Source organism: Myotis brandtii, unplaced genomic scaffold (assembly GCF_000412655.1).
Source record: "Myotis brandtii unplaced genomic scaffold, ASM41265v1 scaffold251, whole genome shotgun sequence".
NCBI lineage: Eukaryota > Metazoa > Chordata > Mammalia > Chiroptera > Vespertilionidae > Myotis > Myotis brandtii.
Window position 1 is genome coordinate 3,186,412 of NW_005359516.1, and position 21,527 is coordinate 3,207,938.

Consider the following 21,527-nt stretch of genomic DNA (forward strand, 5'->3'; position numbering starts at 1 on the left):
CCTCAGGAGTAGAAACTGGGGAAGGGGCTTGGTCTGCTTGTCCTTACATTTCTCTGTGCTCCAACCGCAAGGCAGGCAAGACCTACAAAATGCCCAGGACCCCTGTACTCCAGGGGTGCAACTCAGAGAGGCCACGGTCCTGCGGAGAGATGGGCCTCTAGCTGGGGGATGTCTCATAGCGTGATACCACCACACTGCATCATGGGATGGGATTACAGATGGACTAGTGGCCTCTGCAAGGCACAGAGGATGTGAAAGGCTCCCAAGTTTATCCCTTGAGAAAAACAAAATTAACAGAAGATATTAAGGTGCCTTTCAGTTTGTTTTCTGACATGGAAGAGATCTCCTGGATAGCTCTTATTCTGTATTTATCTATAAAAACTGAGAATCACTGAGACTGGCCACAGTGGTTAACTTTGCACAGACCTGCTCAATCAGTGGAGCCCAGATACTCAAAACAGCAGAAATAAAGTAACTTCTGTGCTTTCCACCTCTCCTGAGACTGGCATTTTAGAAACCTATAGGAGAAAGCCTTGATAGAATTGTCCAGAGAACTTCTGACTGCCTTTCCCTTACCCATTATTCTCCTTTTTTAATGCTCTGTTACAAAAGAAAAAGCTGATGTTGCTGTTGAGAGTCTCATACCAGGACTGGAGCCCCCAGTGCCCCAGCGCCTCCCATCTCAGACGGAGTCTGTGACCTCGAACCGCACAGGTCAGTCAGGAGTCTCTGCAGCGGCAGGGACTGCTTGATGTGGTGAGCTCTCAGAGCAGTCTTTCCACCTGACAGATGGTCCAGGGTTTATTTTGCAGCCTGGTTAGTTCCTCCCAGAAGGGATGCCCTGCATTGTTGCAGTCCCAGCTTCTAGATGTTGAGTGATGTGTTTCCTCGCCAAAAAGCAGATTATGTTTTTGGAGTTCTTTGTAGAGTGATCCCTGGGCTTTCTCTGATTACAGTCTATCTTTATTCAGGATTTTTTTTTTCCACTGGTGGCAGATTCCTTCCACCTCCTTAATTAAAGAACTCTGCTGAGCTGTAAGGATGCCCTTAACTCCTCCAGGTTACTGAGCAGTCTCTCCCCTCTAACAGTGGTATCCATGGAGCTCATTTCTGGATGTTGACACCCTGTTCCTAGCACAGTGCTTTAATCATATAGGTGATTTGCTATTAAATTGTAGGCAAAGTTGAAATCTTTGCTGTTTCCAGCATTTCACCCTAATTTTTCCAAGTTCACTCCTAGTAGACTTCCTTAACTGCCCATAAATACAGATTTGATAACCTTCCTTTTTTTGAGTCCGTAATTACCTTGATAAAAATGTCCGATCCTAACTAGGAATGGAAACAATTAGAAGTCTAGGAAGTATGAAAATTAACTCACCAGGTTAAAATAATTTAATAGGGTTTCCTTTCCTTGTGCTTACTTGGTTATTTTCTTCTAGAAAACTTTTCAGAAAATAATTCATGTGTTAAAATACTTGAACTCTGAATTTTGTCTTCTGTTCTTTATCTAAAAGCAAAATTATGTGTTCAAAGGAGCAATTCAGATTTAAAGAATATTAGTAAGGGGCAAGGTCATTCTATTCTGCATAGGAATCTGTTTGCGGTCTGGAAAGAACTGTTTAATCATGTCATATTACACTAATAATAAGCCAGAGACAACCCCCTTCTAGTCAATTGGTCACCTCATTCTATAGTGATTCTTTTTCCATGAATGTTTAGGGGAAGTTTAAGTGAAACTCTTTATTTGAAAAGTTCTTTTTCCCAAATGGCATTTGCTGAAAACTGAGCTGCTAAAGTTTTATTGGCATCCAAATCACATATTTGCTTATCTAATAACCTCTGAGCAAAAAATTCTTCCATATTTATATATTAAGGTTAAGAGGAATACATGCTTCTGTAGATGAAATCCAGAGTGTTTAACGTGTTTCCTTTGGTTTTCTTTCTCCTGCCTTGGCTTGTTTGTATGACATGTACTGGTAAATGCGGTAACTTAAAGGCTAAGGTCTAATCTTGTGATATTGTTGTATGTGCCATTTAATGCCATCACTGACCTGGGATGCTGTTAATCTGGACTCAGATTCTCTCACCGGGGAAGATTCCCTGATCGATTGCTCTCTGCTTTCTAACCCTACTACCGACCTTCTGGAAGAGTTTGCCCCCATAGCGATCTCTGCTCCAGCCCATAAAGGTAAATGCTTTCTTCTTCTTGGACCCACATGTGTCCTTAAAGGAGAACTGAACACCTCCTGAAATTTTTTCTTACCAAAAGTCTTTGCTAGTGAAGTGTTTTAACCACCTCCTTATGTGCAAAACTTGAGCTAGTATTCTCAGCCACTGTGTTATAGTCCCGCTCAGAAAGAATATTTAATAAGACTTAGACAACAGATTGGTGGAGGTCCGAGCTACATATCTTTGAAGTCAATTCAAGTAGATGGTTGAGTTGATTAACCACTGACTATAATTATTAATATGATACTTGTTGGCCTTAGAACTTAAAACTGTTTCATCAAATATGGTGTAACATTTTGGATAGTGATAAATAGGCACCAGTCCTCAAGAATTGAATTTGTAAAAGTTTTGAATTTAAGTTAACATTTGAGTCACAGTTACTTACAAGATTTCTCTTTTTAATCTACCATTTTCACTTCTTAGTCTTAGGTTAATACTGGTTTTTAATTCTGCTGGACAGAAGTAGCTTGCATTGAGTTCTATTCTGTGAGTAGTTTGTGAAAGTGATAGGCACAGTGCCTGGCTTACTGTACACAGGCATTCACTAAACTTCTTTCTGTGCTTGGGTAGTGAGTGTGGTTTTCTAGAAGGAGCAAATACATAGAAAAGGAACAGTTTAGAAGTCCTTCTGAAGGAAATTCAAAAAGGAAGCCTCCCCAAGTTGACTGAAAAGTAATTAGCCTGTGGTTTGCAGTGGTAATAGCTGAGCTTTTGTTTTTACCCTTTATAGCATTCAAATGATTATGTTTTTATAGAACATGTAGAAAGAAGTTACCTGTTTACCAAGTATGTCTGACAGGAGTGTGTCAGCAGCAACGTGTAATTACAGAGGAGCAGTACTTGCAAAATAGGCACTTAGCTAGCACTTGCTGGTAGGAGAGCCTTAATTAGAAGGGAGAAGAATATTTTAACAAGCTTCTGCTGGGAATCTCAGTGCATGTGATCCTGTGCCCCAACATTCCCTGAGGCATCAGAGGTATGAAAGTCTATTTTCCCAATCAAAGGGCGGTGAGTCCTCCAATAAGCACTTGTTTGCATTGTACATAGCGGTTGCTTTGTAAGGAGAAACTACCCCAACCCATGGTTTTCAGTTTTTCAGATGTTGTTAGTCAGGCCTCTGTTTGTTCAGTAAAGAAGATAAATGACTAATCACTGTGCTTTTGTGAATTACTCACATTGAAGAAATACCTCACAGTAACTACAATTAATGATCTTATAATGGCAGAGGGAATTCATCTTATAACCCTTCTCCCTCATCATTTATGAAAGTCTTAACATGGCCAGCGCTAAAACCTTTTCTGCTATTTCCCTAAATTTTCCAATTTTGCTACATTTATTTCAACTCAGGAAAATAAGCATTTTCATCTTTAAAAAACTGCATTGATTGAGAAACAATTGGGAACTCTGTGCCTCTTACATGTTCTCTCATTTGCTAATCTCTGCTTCTGTTGTTTCTGCTTGTGTACTTGCATTCTGTATTAAGCTGCAGAAGATAGTAATCTCATCTCAGGTTTTGATGTCCCTGAGGGCTCGGACAAGGTGGCAGAAGATGAGTTTGACCCTATTCCTGTATTGATAACCAAAAACCCACAAGGTAAGAAAGAGAGGTTTGGGAAAAGAGCTTGATATCAGCTCTCTACAAAATAGTGGTGTACCTTTTTTTCAAGGGGGAAAAAAGAGCAACATTTAATGAAGGATATTGGGGATAATGACAATCATTGTGGGCTGGACCAGTACAGATAGGTAGAGATACAGATACAGATAGAGATACTGATAGAGGTATCTTAAAGCCTGGCCATGTGTTTCTTTAGAGAGAAGAAAAGTATTAAATAGTTTGACCAAAAGTTTCTTTTTCAAAGCATCAGGCCAAAAATAAGTGATCTTTCAGTCAGTGGAAACCTGAAGGCATATATCAGAAAAAGCACTGAACATTTTTTTATCATGATTAGAACAATTTATAATAAATATTCTTCCCAGAGATTAACAATGGTGCTTTGATATAATTCGAATTTTTTGAATGTTTGTGGAACATACTTTTTCCTCTCTGATGGAGTCAAATCATTTGAACATGCCACAAAACATATATATTTTTAAAGCATGTTTTTATTGCAATGGTCTTAATAACTGTTGTCTTCCCAAAGCAAGATTACTGATTTTTACTCTATCAGGGAGATGATGCTATGTTGTCAAGAAGTTAGTATATAGCCAGCAGTTCTCAGGTAAAATATATATATATATTCATTAGAAAGGTGTCCTGCCTACAGGATGGTGTGCACACAGTGCCTGAGCCTTTTACGGGAGGTGGCGGATACCTAATTTATATGTTTAAAAATCAACATGTAAGAGTTTGCAAATGTAAATTGTTGCTTCTGTAGGGTTTTGTTTTAGTTTGGTTTTTCTCCTTTGCTTGCTCTGCACATCTAACCCTTAACCCTCTGTGTTTTGTACTGAATTCCTATCTCTCCACTTCCAGGTGGGCACTCTAGAAACAGCAGTGGGAGCTCTGAGTCCAGTCTTCCCAACCTAGCCAGGTCTTTACTGCTGGTGGATCAGCTCATAGACCTGTAGCCGTGACCCAGTAGCAGATGCAGTTCTGTAACCTTCATACCGTAATATACATTTTCATTACGGAATTATAAGAAAAATGATTTTTTTAAAAATCTGCAAATAAGGGGCCCTCTAGGCCTTATCTCCTACCCCTTGCCTTCTCCTATAGAAATGATAAGGAAAGAAAATCAATTTGGCCCTCCAGATATTTCTTGGCCAGTTCCTCCCTGATTGTTTGCTGTGTTTTCTCATTACCCTTCTTCAATAGCATTATCTTAAATCAAGCACTAGATGCCATGAGCTTCACCTCAGACGGAATCAACTCCACCAAAAGCTTAACTGTAACTGAAACTAGTGAACTGACACCTTTGCCTCATTCTTGCTAGGAATGGCCTCCCAAATCAATCCTCCCGACCCGTCTCCTTTGGCCAGATGCTGATGAATGTGTTTCTCTGCTTTCGCTTTTTATCCTGCTGCATTATTATGAAGACATGGCTTCTTCGGTTGGTCTTAACTCTAGGCAGTAGCCTGGAGACAGGTGTGTGGTTTAAGAAAGGGTAAAACTGACTGACTGATGGTATATATTTGAAAAGACAAAGTGAGCCCAGCTCTAGCCAACCAACGTTGACCTTGTTTGATCATAGACTTAGCCAAGGGATTTTACACCCCATGCAACCTGCCCAGCATTCATCCAGCATTCTGGCTTCCATTGAACCGCAATTTCTCAGATCGGGAGATGTGACTGCAAGTACTTAAGATCCTTGGATAAATGTGTACATGATATAAATCCCAAATATTGCCATTCCTTTTCATGTTAACCATCCCAAGCCGGGATCTCAGAATTAGACCAAAACAAGACAATGGTGATAATATGATACCTTTTATTAGAAGACTTTTCATTGGGGGGTGGCTGGGGGAAGGGAAGGAATTGTAGCAGAAACAGATGTATTTTTCTTGTGATTTTTATTTTGAATCAAATACTGTAAATTGTGTATAAATGAAGACGCTGAATAGTTCTGTTTCCACTTGGCGTTTCAAGTCTGATATCAGGTGTCTGTACAGGGTTTTTGATCTCTTTCCCTTGTATAACTTTACTCTGCAATCCTACAGTGTAACATATGGAATCATTTTGAGTAGACTTGTGCGTTGCTATAAGCTTTCAGCAGGTCTTCTGTTTTTGTAGAATAAGCATGTTGTTTATTTGCAGATAAACAGAAATAAGTGTGCTGACAAGCTAGGCACAATTTGACTCTGGCTACTTACCTTTCTTTCTCTCTGATGTTTGATTGAAGGATGCAGCCAATGAAATGTTCAGTTGGTTTTCCTTGGCTTCCTAGATTGAAAAATAAAACAAAGCATAGTTCCTCACTAACCTTAGAATATTGTTCATAAAATAAATAAAGGACCTTGCACTGACATGACAACATGCCTCATGGTCACCCTCTGTATATGTCCTTACTGAGTTAAGTGTATTTTTTTTTCCTTACATAGAAAGCAGTTTTCTAAAAATTACCCTTTTGCAAAGGTGGGCACAGAGAATCCCACTGTGGTTCTCTTCGTTGAGTGCCATTGTCCATGATCAGAGGGAAACTAAACTCTTAGTTGGTCAGATTTGTACAAATAAAATTCCAAGTCCATTTGCTTGTTTCTCTATCTGGTACTTTTGTTTCTTCCTCACATTTGCACTTTAAGGGAGGGAAAAAGAAAGTTGAACAGCAACAGTCTGCAAAACACTGCATGCACTTTGGAGGTCAAGCTTTGACCTCAGCAATGTGAGCGCAGCCTTTGAAAGGCATCAGAGAAAAAGTTTGAATCTTTCAGTCTTCCTTCTGACTTGAAACACTTCCCATGCCAACTGAAGCTACATGAGCTAAGTAAAGGCCTCTATGAGGATAATGGATCATTTCCAAATTGAGGAAGGCACAAGCCTTCCTGCTAAGGATTTAAAAAAGACATCTTTGACGAGCTCTTCCTGGTTGAATAGCAGTGAAAATGGGACTTAGCTTGCCCCTTTATGGACAGGAATATTATTGAAGATCAAAATTGTATTCTGTTTCCTGGACATAGAAAAAAATGTATAAACTAATGAAGGAAATGTTTATTTTTAAAATAAGAATAATGTTTTATGCCTACGTTTCTCAATTTGTTTTTTTTTCATACATATGTGTTAAAAATATAATGAATATTTAGTTTCTTGAAACCATAGAATGTATAGTTTAGAAATTAGGTGTCTCTAACTTATTCCTTTCATGTATTATCCTAATCACATTGAGATATATTATCTAGTCATCTGGCTCAATAGAGACCATTAATGAAAAGAGCAGACTAGAAGCCAGAGACTGGATGGAGGAAGCCCAAGGGGGACAATGACATGAAATTCTTTAGGAGTAGGGCCTCAGAGGGGAGAACTATTTTTCTGTGAAGGAATACAGTGAGTGAGCCAATAAATGGGGCCTTTTAATATATATATAGCATTATCCCTAAGCTAAAAGGGTTTATTTGAGATGAGTGTAGTGTGCTGATAATTAATAGACTTATGGAGCTATAAAAGGGACCTTAGAGGTCATCATCTAGTCCACCCACTTCATTTTACAAGTGTAGGATCTGAGACAGGGTAGTGGGAGAAGAGGCCTGGACAGGACAGAGCACCTGGAATCTCATCTTGACCTTTGCCAGTCACTGTCTGAGTTACTTCAGCAGGCGCATCACTTCCCAGAGCTGCTGTCCTTGTTTAGACAATGATGGGTTTGGACTTCATGGTCTCTAAGATTATAGAATTATAGGGCTCTAAGTATATATTATTATGCTTTGGGAGGACTATGAAGGATTTATATATCCTGATGTTCTTCAGTTATCTAATGTAGTTCTTACTGTAGCAGAGTTTACCTTTTAGAAAATTATAATGGGCTTTTACTAACCTGGGTTGCTCTTTTTTGGTTATCTGAATTAGAAGCCTAAATTATGACAGAGTTTTGGACAGAGATGTTCCTTTTTTTAATATTACACACTCCCACGCATGCACACTCTCACACACAGAGTACAACAAAACGATATCAAATTTTGATTCTTTAAAAAATATATAATCAATGATCTGCTATATAAAAATGGATAAGTACTGTAAGCATATGTGTTTTTTTAAATTAGATATCTTATTATCTTAAAATTTATTTTTTTATTTTTCAATTATAGTTTATATTCAATTCTGTATTAGTTTCAGGTGTACAGCAAAGTGGTTAGAAAATCATATAAGCATATGTTTCTGATTTGCTTTTATTCCAATTGTGCAAGAGTAGAAAACATCTCAAATTATTATTTTTTCCCTTTAGAGCATTCTAATGACTAGATTGCCAAATTCAAGTCCCATTGTTTTAAAAAACATATCACAAGAGATAAGGCTTAAGTAAGTGGACACTTATAAATATGATTATAATTAATGATTACTTTAGCAGACATATTGGAATTTTGACATCTAATTGAGTGTTGTTCCTTGGTTTTAGTTGGGAACCTAATACTTATCTTAATCATTAAAGTTATTTTTGAAACTGCTCTCCTTAGAAATACTATCAAGGAAGGTAATAAGGTATAAGAAAATCAGTTATTATTACCTAATTGGTATCACTTTCAGCACCTGAAAATAGGTGTGTGTTTTTTTAGTCTACTTTTTCTACCACTCTTGGTTCTGAGTGACATTTAGCTGTTTCCAAAGGCAAAATCACCACCCTAAGATCAAGAGTAGTTACTATTAAAGATAGTAAAGAATATAATCCACAGAACATTTCCAGAAAGAACCTTATAATGGAAAGGGACAATGATCATTCTTAACTTTCTTAATATTCTGAATAAGTGAATGACTGGTTTAGCCTGTCTTTAGTGTAGTTTAGAAAATTGGAAGATACATATTTTTAAAATACCTCTAAAATAGGTTGTCACATTGTTCAGTGTCATTTGATAATGAACTTGCCACTTAAATTATAATTATAAAACTTGGATTGCTAATAATTATAGGGGAACAAACAAAAAAAGAGTCTGTTTTTCTCAAGATGAAATGTTAATTTTGTTTATAATACTTTTTCCCACTCTCCTGACCAATAATTGATCATTTTTATTTAAGTCAGCCCAATCTTCTCCCAGATCAGAAACAGCTTTGCTTTCAGCAGTGCTGTGGTAAGCAGGGGACCTTTGGGGTTGACCTCATCCCAGAGGTATGAAGATAATAACTTGTTCAGCCCAGCACACTGTAGATACCTTGGGCCAAAATAAAGTTTCCATGATGAAGTTTGTGAGCTCCATGAGTCTTTAACTTTCTCAGTTTATAAGACTATCCAGATACTATAGCCACTAACTTAGCGTTTGGAGATAAAAATGACAGGGTAACCTCATTTAAAAAAAGAAAAATGAAAAGAAAAAAAGATAAGATTGTCCAAAATACTGAATTAAGCAAATTAGAGGCTGCCAAGCGGAACAGAGAAACTATCACATGAATTTTAAAATGGAATATTTACTGAAATACTCCAGATATTACAAAGCTATCTTTCATTCCCCTTTAGAGACTATACATTTGTGAGCTGTTAGCCTTTTCCTTGTCCATGCTAGTAATGTTCCTGGATGTGCTTGGGTTTTTTGAGTCAGAATGAATCCTGAATGGCTTCCATTTCAAATAATCTGTAACAAGATACCATTTTGTTTCTCCTTGGTGTCCCTTCACTGAGGTGGGGGAGGGAGGTGTTTTGGGTAATGCAAAGTAACCTAGTGGTGGTAGTTGCTAGAATGGAAGACACTTTCTTGGTTCCCACTTTGATGTAGTATCTGAATGTACTCTTTTCCTGCCAGTACTCTCTGCCCTATTGCACGCCCCTCCTCACGTGGATGTATATTTACCACAGGTCATTATCCCCGCTCTCCCAAGAAGACAGAGCAAACAGGTACATGAAGCTATCTTATGCAGTAAAAATGTGAAATTTGAACATTGCTACGCAAGTATTATATAAAAACAAGTCTGTAAACAAATTTCTTATGTAAACATACAGGGGAATAAAGACTTTATCTGTTAAACAGGAGCATTGATGTTTAGAGCTATAAACAACTTAAAATAGCTGCTGTTTTCCTGAGCTGAAAACCCACTTTTGCAAAAAGGATTGAAACACATTGTTGAGTGACAATAAGTACCTGCGCACAAGGGAAGTGTGGCCACATGTGAGAGACATGCTGAGGACATTTTAATGAGTCATGGCTATCCTGGCTCCACCTTGTGGTCTGGGAGAACAAAACCACGTGCGCCTGCATTTGATATGATCAGACACGGGGTTGTAAAATGGAGCACAGATTTGCAGCTATCCTCCTCTAATTTCATCTTTAATGTACCCAGGCCAATTTAATTAAACATGTTATGTTGGCAACAGCAGTTTTTTGCCCAGGGAGAAATCTCTCCCATTTAATTGCTCCATTGGCTTCAGAGGCACAGCATCACTAGCCAATATTGGCTCCTAGCAAATCCCTTATTCCCCAGTCGTGGGTTTTAATGCGACTACACAGCATATGGTCAAACCAAATGCTTAATTTGATCATCTAAGCCAAAAGGTCATAGAAGTTATTATAGAGGAAAGTGAAATTCGGGTTGTGCGTGATGTATTATATTAAGGAATAACCAGTCAGAAATTTAAGTCTTCACATTTTGATTTTTTAGAAAGCATGCTGATGACCTTCACTATGTCCACCTGATAAAATTTTCAGAATAAACCTTTCCCAAATCATTCAACACTCCTCATTGCTTTTGAAGTTAATTGAGAATTAGTGAGGATAGTTGCCAAGTCATCAAATATTTTGGGGGACTCCTTTCCTACTCTCTGAAGCATGTGAGCTCTTACTGAAATCTGTATAATTTTGGAGCCTCAAAATAGACTAAAATGGAGTTTTGAAAAGTGTGCTTAACCTTAACCTGGCACACAATCCTACGTCAGAGCAAGAAAAAGAAATGTTTTGACTTGTTGCTTAATTTAATGTGCTCAACCAAAATAAAAAGAGACATGACCTAGTTCGAGGAATTAGAACAAAATGCCCTACCTTAGGCTTCTTGATAAGGAAGACCCTGTGCAGACAATGTGGTCAGGTCCTGGCCTTAACCCCCCCCGCCCCCCCCCCCAACAACTGTCTATCTTTATTGAGCTCTGTGGTTGTGGTTAAGGACATCTGCTGTGCATGCCATTAATTACCAAAGGAACTGGACCAAGGCGTGAGGTTAAATTAGTATAAACCCTTTCATTACTAGTAGGCAGACTACTTCGCACATGTTTCCTGATGGTGCAAGGCTATCTTCATACACAGACTGTTCACCTTGAAAACACGTGTTTTCCCTACAAGAACACACTCATGTTCCAAAAAAGACCTCTAATTCCCAACAAAACTCAACGTCTACCTTCTGTTTACAGTTATCTAGAATCTCTCTTCTTGACTACTCCGTTTCTTGTGCTGTCACCATCAAAATTCCCTGAGGGAATGTGGTTGTCTGTGCTTTTCCGTATCCATCAGCATTTCTTTGGTCTGCAAAGTGCCAGGCTTGGAGAATTGCAGAAGGTGTTTGCTCTCTGCTTTGATCACACTGCCCCTCTACTAAAAAGAATGAACAGGTTGAGGGACTTGGCCTTCTCAGGAGAAACCTTCACATATATCTTTCCAATCCTGTAAGCAGATTCATGCTGAAAGATATGAAGCAGTCTGGCCTCGCTTTGAAGGACAGGAGACCGATTTTCCCTTTGAACTCTATGTTAAAGCATTTTTGTGGCTGTGTGTGTGAATTTTAAAAGCTGTTGGAACTTTAAGTATGATTTTCCCATTGCACCATGAAGGGTATAGAATATGCTCTAAGTTGGTAGGCTTCCATTTGACTTGACTAAGAACCCACTTTTTAACAGAAGTAATTTTGATAAATCTGGCATGTTCTTCCATCCTGTCCAACTCTGGAAATGGCCACCCCTGATTGGTACTTAGAGTTCTCAAAATGTAATCGAACACTGTGGGCATCCAACGTGACCCAGGTTCTATAGGTAACTGCTTTGGGACAATCTCTGCACACAAATATATTTCACTGAATTTAATTTAAATTTCCCCAAAACACTAACTCGGGCAAACTAGTGTTCATTATTGATCCATATGATGTCAGAATCAGTCATTGGCTTGACTAAACTTGCCATTTTTTTCCTAAATGATATTTTGTTCTCCCACAGAACCAGCATAATAACATCAACTTTCAGGGTAGATTTGGAAGTTAAGAATTTGTGCCTTAGTTTTGGCAACTGAAAATTTGCGCATCTGATGCTGTTAGAAAGTGGTTCAAAGAGTGTGGGGGGCGGGGGGCCTCTCATACCACTTTGCTTGGCAATCCTTATTTTGGAAAACTTCTCTTCCCCCTTTCATTTGAATTTCCTCCCAGAAATCATCATCTGGGAATCACTGTGACAAATCTAATATCAGTAAACTTGCCTGAGAGGTTAGGATTATGTCTTTCCACATAGATTGCAAGGGAGAAGGTGTTCCATTTATTTCCTATCCCCTAATGCTTTCATATCATGCAAGTGCATATGTTAAAGCTGTAACACAAGGAAAAATTTATCCTCTTCAAAATAAACTTATTCTCCAAATGCTATTCAGAAAGCCATTTGCACCAGTATAGAATTTAACTTCAAGACTGATGTGGGATTCATCAAATGCATTTCAACTGTTAGGAAGGGAAATAAAAAGGAGGGGGAGGACACCTTTTGTTTCTGGAAACAATATTTAAGGTCAGAATTATTTAAAAAGAAACACTGCTCAAAAGTTATAGGATTCAGAAGAGTATAGTATTTTTGTACAGTATCTTCTAAAATGTGCGGGTCTCTCTCTGCAACTCTTTACAATGTAATAGCAACTGGTTTCCCAATAAACTGATTTTGATGCTGCTTCAGCTGTGTTCTGTGTGCTTACTTTAAGCAAACTTAAAGGGGAATATTGTTAGCAGAAGTTTCTATGAGCAAATGGTTTGCATAGAAGGGGAGAGGACTACTATGTGGGGTTGGGATGATTGAATTACCTCTGTACAGAGGTTCCAAGTCATCTATAGAATCCAAATCTTTTTACCAAATGTTCCTATCCTGGTGGGTTGGGAAACCCATGATGAAATGATACCTTTACCCCCAACCACCCTTTCTCTGGATTCTTCTTGCTTAGTTACATATGCCTTTTTCCTGCCCTCTTGCTAACATGTGCCCAATGACATACTTCTAACCTGCTAATATTTCTTGGAAGGTAAGCTCTCTTGCATTCTGATAATTGTCTATTTGATGTTAAAAGCCAGAGCACCCTGAGGCACTTCTACTAGATAGAAATAGACTAGTGTATTAGAGTTTGCAAATACTTCTGTAATTTCCCATACATTTTACTCTGTTTAAAGAAATTTAAGATGGAATCATTTAAACAGAGGAGATCTTTGCTAACTTAAAAGACAGAAAACAAAATTCCAGGGCTACTCCAGCTAAAGTTGAAATTTAATATAATTTTGCTTATGTCTCCTCCCCTGAGAAAGTGCCTTCAGTATTCCTGTTTGAGGTACTTTTATGTCAATCAGCAAGTAAACTTGCATTTATCTAGCAGCCGTGTTTTGCTGCTGTTTGGGGGCAAAGGATGGGTGTCCTCAGATACCGGCAGAGCATGACCACATGTCAGATACTGAACTGAATTTGTCCCCAGACAGTATTTCTGCATACTCCAGAACCATCATGGTATACGTGAAGATGAGTGGCTGGGTTTGTTTTCATTCCATCATGTGCCAGTGCCAGCTAGAGCAAGTGTCAGTGCCTAGCCCCGTGAGTAGGAGCATTGCATAGCTGCACTAAATGTCTGTGTGCCTAACGTCTTCATCTCCTTTCCTGTACATTGTGCTTATCATGTCCCAAAATGTGAGACAGTGATTGGTTGTGTTCCAGTTTGTGTGCAGTTTCCTTGCCTGACTTTTATTTTTCTGTTTTTCCTTTTCCATGTTCAACATCTATTATTTGGTCCCATAATGTTACTGCCGTGGGTTGACCATTAAATGTTCCACGGAGAATTGAACCAGCTGCGCATTAATTCTGCATTTTGTGCTTTTCTAGGTCTCCAGAGAGAGCCCAATCCCTGTCCTGTAATAACTGTAGAGCACTTTAAAGAATCAACGGGCGTTAAAGGCCTTCCCCTGTATCCAGACCCCTCCAGAGTACCTGACACAAAAACACAGAACAATTTAGAATCTGACTACTTGGCCAGAGATGGCCCTTCAAGCAACAGCTCATTCCACAGCAGCGAGGAGGAAGGGACTGACCTCGAGGGGGACATGCTAGACTGCAGTGGGTCTCGCCCTCTCCTCATGGAATCTGAAGACGAGGATGAGAGCTGCAAGCCTCTGCAGGGGAAGCTGGTAGGAGCCATTCCATTCGCTCAGCCAGAAGTCTCTACTGAGCCAGCAAAGGCAGTGCAAGGTGGAAAAAAGAACCAGTTTCAAGCCCCCACACAACCAACCACTGATGGTGTTGGTGAGCCAGATGTTTTTGCCACAGCCCCCTTTAAGAGCTCAAGGGTTCCAACGGACGAAATGGACATTTTCTCCAAAGCCCCTTTTGTCTCCAAGGGCAGTGTGGCTCCTTCCCAGCCAGAGGAGGCGGATGTGTTCTTAAGAGCTCCTTTTACCAAGAAGAAAAGTATGGAGGAGGTAACAGTTGCCCAGAGCGCCTCCCAGGAGTTGCCCACACAGGCCGGTCTTCTCAGTCAGACAGACGAGGTCGCTCAGCTCTCAGGCCTTGACAGAGCAGTGTACTCCTCTGTCCGATCTCAGTATTCCATGGCTGGTTTTGCCCAACAATCCAACCTCCCCTCCCATTCTGTACAAGCAGCAGACCATCCTGACAGCATCTCACCCAGGGGAGCCTCCCTGGAATCTGGGGGCCACCTTAACGACAGAAACAAAGGACTTCAGCCTCAGAAAGAAGCTGCCTCGGGCCCCATGGCTGGCAAATCATTCCGTCCCCAGTCTTTATCCAAATATTCCCGTCACTATAGCCCAGAAGATGAGCCAAGTCCTGAAGCCCAGCCCATTGCTGCCTACAAAATTGTTTCGCAAACCAACAGGCAGTCCATAGCTGGCTCTGTTTCCATCACATCCCTTCCTTCCAGGACTACGGAGCTGCCAGCTGCTGATCCTTTTGCTTTAGCACCCTTTCCTTCAAAATCAGGCAAGCAGAAACCTTAGGAGCAATACTTGAGCCTTAGGCCTCTGTGTCTGCCCCACCCTCAGTAACCCACCACATCACTCCCAGCTGAGCCTTCCTAAGAAGAAATATATCAATTATGATCTTTCAGTTCCCTGGGTCAGAGGCGGATGTCAGTCAACAAACTCGGTTGCAGTGATACTTAGTCAGAACCCCTTTAAGTATGCTCATTTCTTTTGTTTATATTGATTTCTGGACTTTCAGGCTTTTCCATCTCCAACTCTACCCAGAACTCGGCTTTCTTCCCTCCTCCCCCGAAACTGGGATTTTTTTTTTGTTTGTTTCTTTAAAATATATTTTTATTGAGTTCAGAAAGGGAGAGAGAGATAGAAATATCAATCATTGACCGCTGCCTCTTGCGCAACCCGCGCATATGCCCTTGACCGGAATCAAACCTGGGACCCTTCAGTTTGCAGGCCAAAGCTCTATCCACAGAGCCCAACCGGCTAGGGCCCCAGAATCCGTTTAAATCCAGAAATAATTTACTCCAACCCCAAAAGGGCCATGTTATTGCTAGTTTTAATTCCTGCAGTCCTGTTCTGAGTCATGTCCATTGAGGAATTGAGATTAGTCCCTCCAGGACATAATACCCTTGAAAAGGGGATATTTCTGGAAAGAAGTGCAAGATAAAAATCCTGCACCTCAAGAGGAAGTGTAAGCCTGCAGATATAATCATTCCTGTAAAACCAGCAGCTCTAGGATTCTCTGCATCTGTTTCTGAGTCTGTGCCAGCCAGGCTGGCCCTCGCACATGTGTGTCTGTGGGTATTAACATGTGTCAGATCTTTTCCTATGTAGAAATGCAAACGGATGAGATATCTGAGCTCATGTCTCATAGTGTTGAGCCTTCCCTACATCCTCGCTGCTTTGTAAATCAGTATGAGTGCACAGGTGTGTGTGGGTGTATGTATGCATGTGTGTGCACGTGTGTACATGAGCATAGGAAGCATTTTTTCTTTAAGATAATCTTGCCCCACAATCCTACCTCCACAATCATTTACTAGCATTTGTCTCCTACACTAACTGATATTTTTATTTAGTTCTTTTCTCGTGGTAAAATTTATTTCATTGGAAGGTATAAGAAAATCCTGCTGAAACAGGTTTCAGAGTAGATTTCTTTTTCTTCACAATTTTTTATTTGTGATTAAATTCCATTTACCTGGTCATGAAAAATTAATTATTTTTCTACATTTCCCCCTCAGAACAATAGAAAAGAGCACCTTGTTACAGTTTCAGTCACTGGGTATGTGATCTTAAAAAGTACTTCAAAAACCTTAGGTCTGAGCACTCCATGCTGTCATTATGGAATTAAGTAATCATGAGACTAGGCTACAAACTAGATTTGCTTGCTTGCTTGTTTGTTTGTTCCAAATCCTTGCCATTTTTCTCTACTGCCTCTTAAGGAATGTAAATCTAAGACTTGTAAGTAAGTTTGTTTGGGAGAATGGAAAAGAGCTGAATCTGTTAGCCATGAAAACTTTTATTCTCTCTTTAGATGTTGAAGTAAGCCAGATAGATGACTGACTTGTGTTTTTGAAATGTTTTCTCTTTCTGGAAAGATCTGACTCATTCCTAGCTGTTTTCATACCCTTTATTATTAGTGCCTTAAGATGAAATTTATGTCTCAATGGTAAGGCTTCTGCTGAGGAAATTCAACTTAATGGGAAGAGTTGCTACACCATGTTTCAATGTGAAAGCTTCTTGTGACTTATAGTAAATGTTAGGGATTTTTTTTTTCCCATTAGCTGGAGAAATTGGGGGAGTTGCTTACCAAACAAGATTAATGATTTAAGAATTCTTGGAAATTCATCCAAGAATCAAGCCTGAATTTGTCCAGTTCTATTGCACTTGATAAGGTGTGAAGTTTTTAAATTTAAAGTTCATGGATCTTGGCAGTAAAATAGGAACAACTGCTTTTTAAGACTTTTTCTAGTTTTGTCTCCACCTATTTTAAATGACCAGGTTAAAGGATAAAGTGAAATAATTGGCACTGGATCAGAGCTACTAGCAATGGTTTTTCCAGCTGAGGTTCCTTTGTGCCAGAAAAGAATATCTTTCACTTTGTTAGATGTTAAATGTTTATTCTAAGACTTTTCTTTCTCCCAGTGATCATTTCTGATTTTTCTGTGTAACAGTGGATGCAAAATTATCTTTCCAGTTGGATGAATTCGTTTTAGCTAATGCATATGGAATTTTGCACCCCAAACTCCTCCCCTTGATATTATCAATTAAATCCTTCAAAGGCAAGAGGATAGGAATATTCAGGAGAGTTGTCACCCCAAATCAGAAACTTAGAAAGTAGACCATTATTCTAACTCACTCTTCCAAATATTCAGGCTTACCACCTCTCTAACAGCCCTGCAAATGTTTTTCCTTTTTTTTTTTTTATCACATCCTCCTAATCAAGTAGCCATTTTAATCCTCAAGATAAAATCAATAAAATCATGGTGGTTTTGATTATGCACTTGAATCCTTTGTCAACCATGGGCTCGTAACCTGTTTTTCTCCTCACTGGAGACTTATGATGGTTAGAGACCCTAAATACCTTTTTGAATGGGAAGTGAATAAAAACACATACAAATTACTGTTGTATTGTTACTGATACATGAAAATTTTGTGACTATGGGATTATATTAATTATTAGCTTGCAGCTAGTGAATTCTGCAGTCATCTACTTTGGATCATAGAAGGTAAATACATCCCTGAAAGGTAAAGTGTTCTTGCCAGAGGCCATCCTGCATCTGGAAATCTGGAAAATGTAGTTTAAGGGAACCAGGAGTGCTCAGGGTACTTTGAATTAGTAGTAACTGCATGTTTCCAGCAACTACACTGCAATATGTTAATATTAAAGAGAAAAAGAAAATGTGTAGTCAACAAAATGCGGCACTTCTTATTTTAGTTTGTTTCATGTGTTCCTTGTCTTGCACATCTCATAGGAAATGCAGGAACTTGTGACCTTTCTTTCATTCAGTGGAGCATATTGAGCCAGAATATATTCGGAATAAAGCATTGAATCACACCATGCACTAATTGACTAACAGGCACTGTTGAAATAATGAATTATCTTATGTGTGGCGAAAAATAGTTCACATATCTGTTTCTTGGGCTTACAGACAGCCCTGAGCTCCAAAATCCTTATTAGATTAGGAAATGGAATGAACAAAATGCGTGGCAGGACCTAAGGGTATCTAGGTCAGTGACTCTATTTCATTTGGGGCCCATTCATTGTTGAGTTGAAAATTTCACGTGTGTAGGTTAGTGAGTATGTGTTTATATTCCCATATTAGCTCTGAGTTTAATTTGGTAACTAAGATACTTCTTTCTAAACTCCAGGAAAAATACAGTATTTTATTGACCCATTATTTAAGTTTTAAAATACGTGTATATCAGTGTTTTCAACATGTATGTATGATATTCAACAGACATTTCACGGACTCATAGCAGGTTTATATAAAGTAAGTGTAATCACCAGAGTGGTTTGACAATAGGAATTCAATCGTGCTGTATTTGATTCCATAAAGAAAAGTCACCAAAGCCTAGATCCTGTAATATGTATAATTATGTCAAATAGGAAACTTTACCATATAGGAAACTAGAGAAGGGTAGGATCAAGCTCTTTTCACAGGAAGGATATGACTTAAAATGGAGTCACTTTAATAAATGTTATTCTCTGCTATGTCTTTGGAATTGAAATTGGAGAACATATGCCAGTCAACTGTGGAATGGCTGCTGACCACACAGATGCAGTTTTTGAGAAAACTGCAAAGTTTCTGAAAAATATGGAACCCAGATTACTTCGATTAAAGGTACATAGGAGAGCTGCTGAAAGGGCCACACCTTCTAAGGAGGCAGGAGCACCTTGTAAGCACCACAGCCACCCCTGAGTTCTGATCCTTCAATCTCGCCTGATGGAGTAAACATGAAGATTTTAAGTGAAATTATGTAATATGAATTCTTAGTGTTTCCAATGCCTTTGTTAACTTGTAGTTTGTTTGTTCTTTTTTGTTTTGAACCACCAGGATACTTGCAAACTTGTGACTTGTGAAGTTCACTTAAGGGGGAATTTCAAAATGCTTGAAAATAAAAAGTAGTATCAGGTTGGGAGTTGTTTTTGTGTTCTTTTGCTACAAAATAAATTTGCTAGGTTGGTGAGAACAACAAGCTGGCTCAGTTTAGATGTGAGAATTTACACTGGGCATGTATTGATTCTCAGAATGCCACCTTGCCCTCTGACTTCCTGGTCCTATCTGCCTCGTTTGCAGCTTGTCTTTTATTAGGAAACAGGCCTCCCACATGTGGTGCCCAGGATCCCATCATCAAAATGCTGCCAGACATAGCTTTTTCCTGCTCTTTCTTTACCCTGCAAGTCTTCCTGGCTCATTTTCCTTGTTCCTATTCCCACTTCATTTCCTCACATGACATCCCCCTATTACAACAATACCAATAAGTGTTTAAGAGGTATGAATGAATATTATGTTAATTTTTATTTGCCTCCCTTTTTACTGTAAACAGTTTCTCCTTACATTTCAGCCTAGCCTGTGATAATCTCACCACACTGGAGTAATTCACAAAATAAGAATGAAATGGCTCACCTTCCTCATTTCTTATGGACTAGAGGAAAGGATGAAGGAAAGTTGGCAGGACCCCAGCCTTACTCTGTGGAAACAACCAAAAAGTATCTATTCACCTTGATCTAATATAGGTCCCAGAGTGCCCTAGAATGCAGGGGCAAGTTTATGTGTGAAGGGACTCTAGAATAGCTAATGTTAACCAACCCACTGGTGGCCTAGTCAAGTATTCCCATAACTTATAATTACATAAGAAATTTTGTCTGAGCTACTTCACAGCAATCTCAATATGTCTTGAGTTTATACTAACAATGTTTTGTTCTTGAAACCTAGTCAATGTTATCTGCATTGCATTGTAACATACCAGTATATGCATGTTAAAGGGATCTGTTTGATTCCTTTGGGTAAGGAATTACAGAAATGGTTTTTACCAATGTCAGTTAAAGTGAGCCTTTGAGAGTGAAAGAAGATGTAGCCTTTTCACTCTGAAACAACAAGTCAGGTGTATTCTCTGAGTCTACCAAAGACTCCTATTTGGGAAATGTGAATGTAACGTGTGTGTATATGCGCGCGCGAGTGTGTGTGTGTGTGTGTGTGTGTGTGTGTGTGTGTGTGTGTGTGTGTGTTTATCCCATGTTTTCTGCCATGGTGTTAAGACCTCCTAATAAAGGCATCCAAAGAATACCAAGAGGTGACAGTGGATATTTGGCATGAGTAAATTTGGTTCCATTTGCCAACAGCTCTCTGACTCTTATTAGGAAACAGTCCTCCCATGTGTGATGCCCAGGATCCCATCATCAATACCCTACCAGACATAGCTTTTTTCCTGCTCCAAATTTGGGTAAATAACAGTAATATTTGAACTTTAATGAGCTTCGCATCCATGATTCAGGGAGAATTGGTGATGGGCTGAGTTCACAGAGATGATGTTCAAAGAAGATCCAGGCATCCAAAAAGTTCTGAGTAAGAACTAAAGTTGTTCTACATAAGGTTGGGAAAAAGCAGCCATTGTCAGAGCTTCATTTCCACAATAAGCATGGTCTTCTCATCCACAAGAATGAAACTTGGTAGTTTTGTCCTAAATTCTTGGCTCACGTATAGTGTTGGGAGAAAAACTGACCAGAACACTACCAGGCCTGCAAGATAATACTTTGAAAGAGGAAATGTTTCAGGTCATTTTTTAGGAACTGGAAACTAAATACAGGCCATGGACCATGCTCATTCCATGGGGAAGAGGTGCACTTCCTCTGCTGGCTGTATTTTGAATTGACTGAATGAGGAGGTTGGCCCAGCCGAAAGGGGTATTGAGGCCATCAGATCTCAGAAAACAATATGTGCATGCAATCTCGAGGCTGTGAACATGGAAAAGGAAGGGGAAAGACAATTATAAAGTCAATCTTTGTTTTTGCAATACCTCTTATTTGCAGACTATTGGATTTATGTTATTGCACTCTGTGTGATCTATCTTATGTATCTGATAGTTTTTATGAATAATTGAGTTGTAAACTCCTATATACTTTATTAAAGTGAACCTAATTAAAATAAGTGATCTATACTTTGTATTTTTTTTTATGTCAAATCTTCCTGGGATTAAAAAGCTCCATAAATGCCTGGGCAGTGTGGCTCAGTGGTTGAATGTAGATCAGTGAACCAGGAGGTCACGGTTTGATTCCCAGTCAGGGCACATGCCCAGGTTGTGGGCTCAATCCCTGGTAGTGGGTGTGCAGGAGACAGCCCATCAATGATTCTCTCTCATCATTGATGTTTCTATCTCCCTCTCCCTTCCTCTCTGAAATCAATACAAATATCTATATATTTTAAAAAGCTCCACAAGTACCTTTCACTTTAGTACCAAGCCCAGTTTTATATATATATATATTTTTTAATATATTTTATTGATTTTTTTACAGAGAGGA

At 39.1% G+C, this 21,527-nt stretch overlaps 1 protein-coding gene across 13 annotated transcripts in view; it reads left to right on the top strand.

Moving 5' to 3' along the window:
• The window catches only part of AAK1 (AP2 associated kinase 1), a 160,348-nt gene extending 139,195 nt beyond the window's left edge, over positions 1 to 21,153 (top strand). For 6 of the 13 annotated variants that reach the window (XM_014540946.1, XM_005867801.2, XM_014540949.1 and 3 more), the window contains 4 exons: positions 613 to 714; positions 2,078 to 2,188; positions 3,713 to 3,823; positions 13,896 to 21,153. In XM_014540946.1, coding sequence (XP_014396432.1) covers positions 613 to 714; positions 2,078 to 2,188; positions 3,713 to 3,823; positions 13,896 to 15,025 — 1,454 coding nt within the window. In that variant the 3' untranslated portion in view covers positions 15,026 to 21,153. Of the gene's footprint in view, positions 1 to 612; positions 715 to 2,077; positions 2,189 to 3,712; positions 3,824 to 4,702; positions 12,710 to 13,895 lie in introns of those variants that run through there. The other 7 variants (XM_005867804.2, XM_005867806.2, XM_005867805.2 and 4 more) reach the window with 3 other exon arrangements.
• Positions 21,154 to 21,527: the final 374 nt, after the last annotated feature.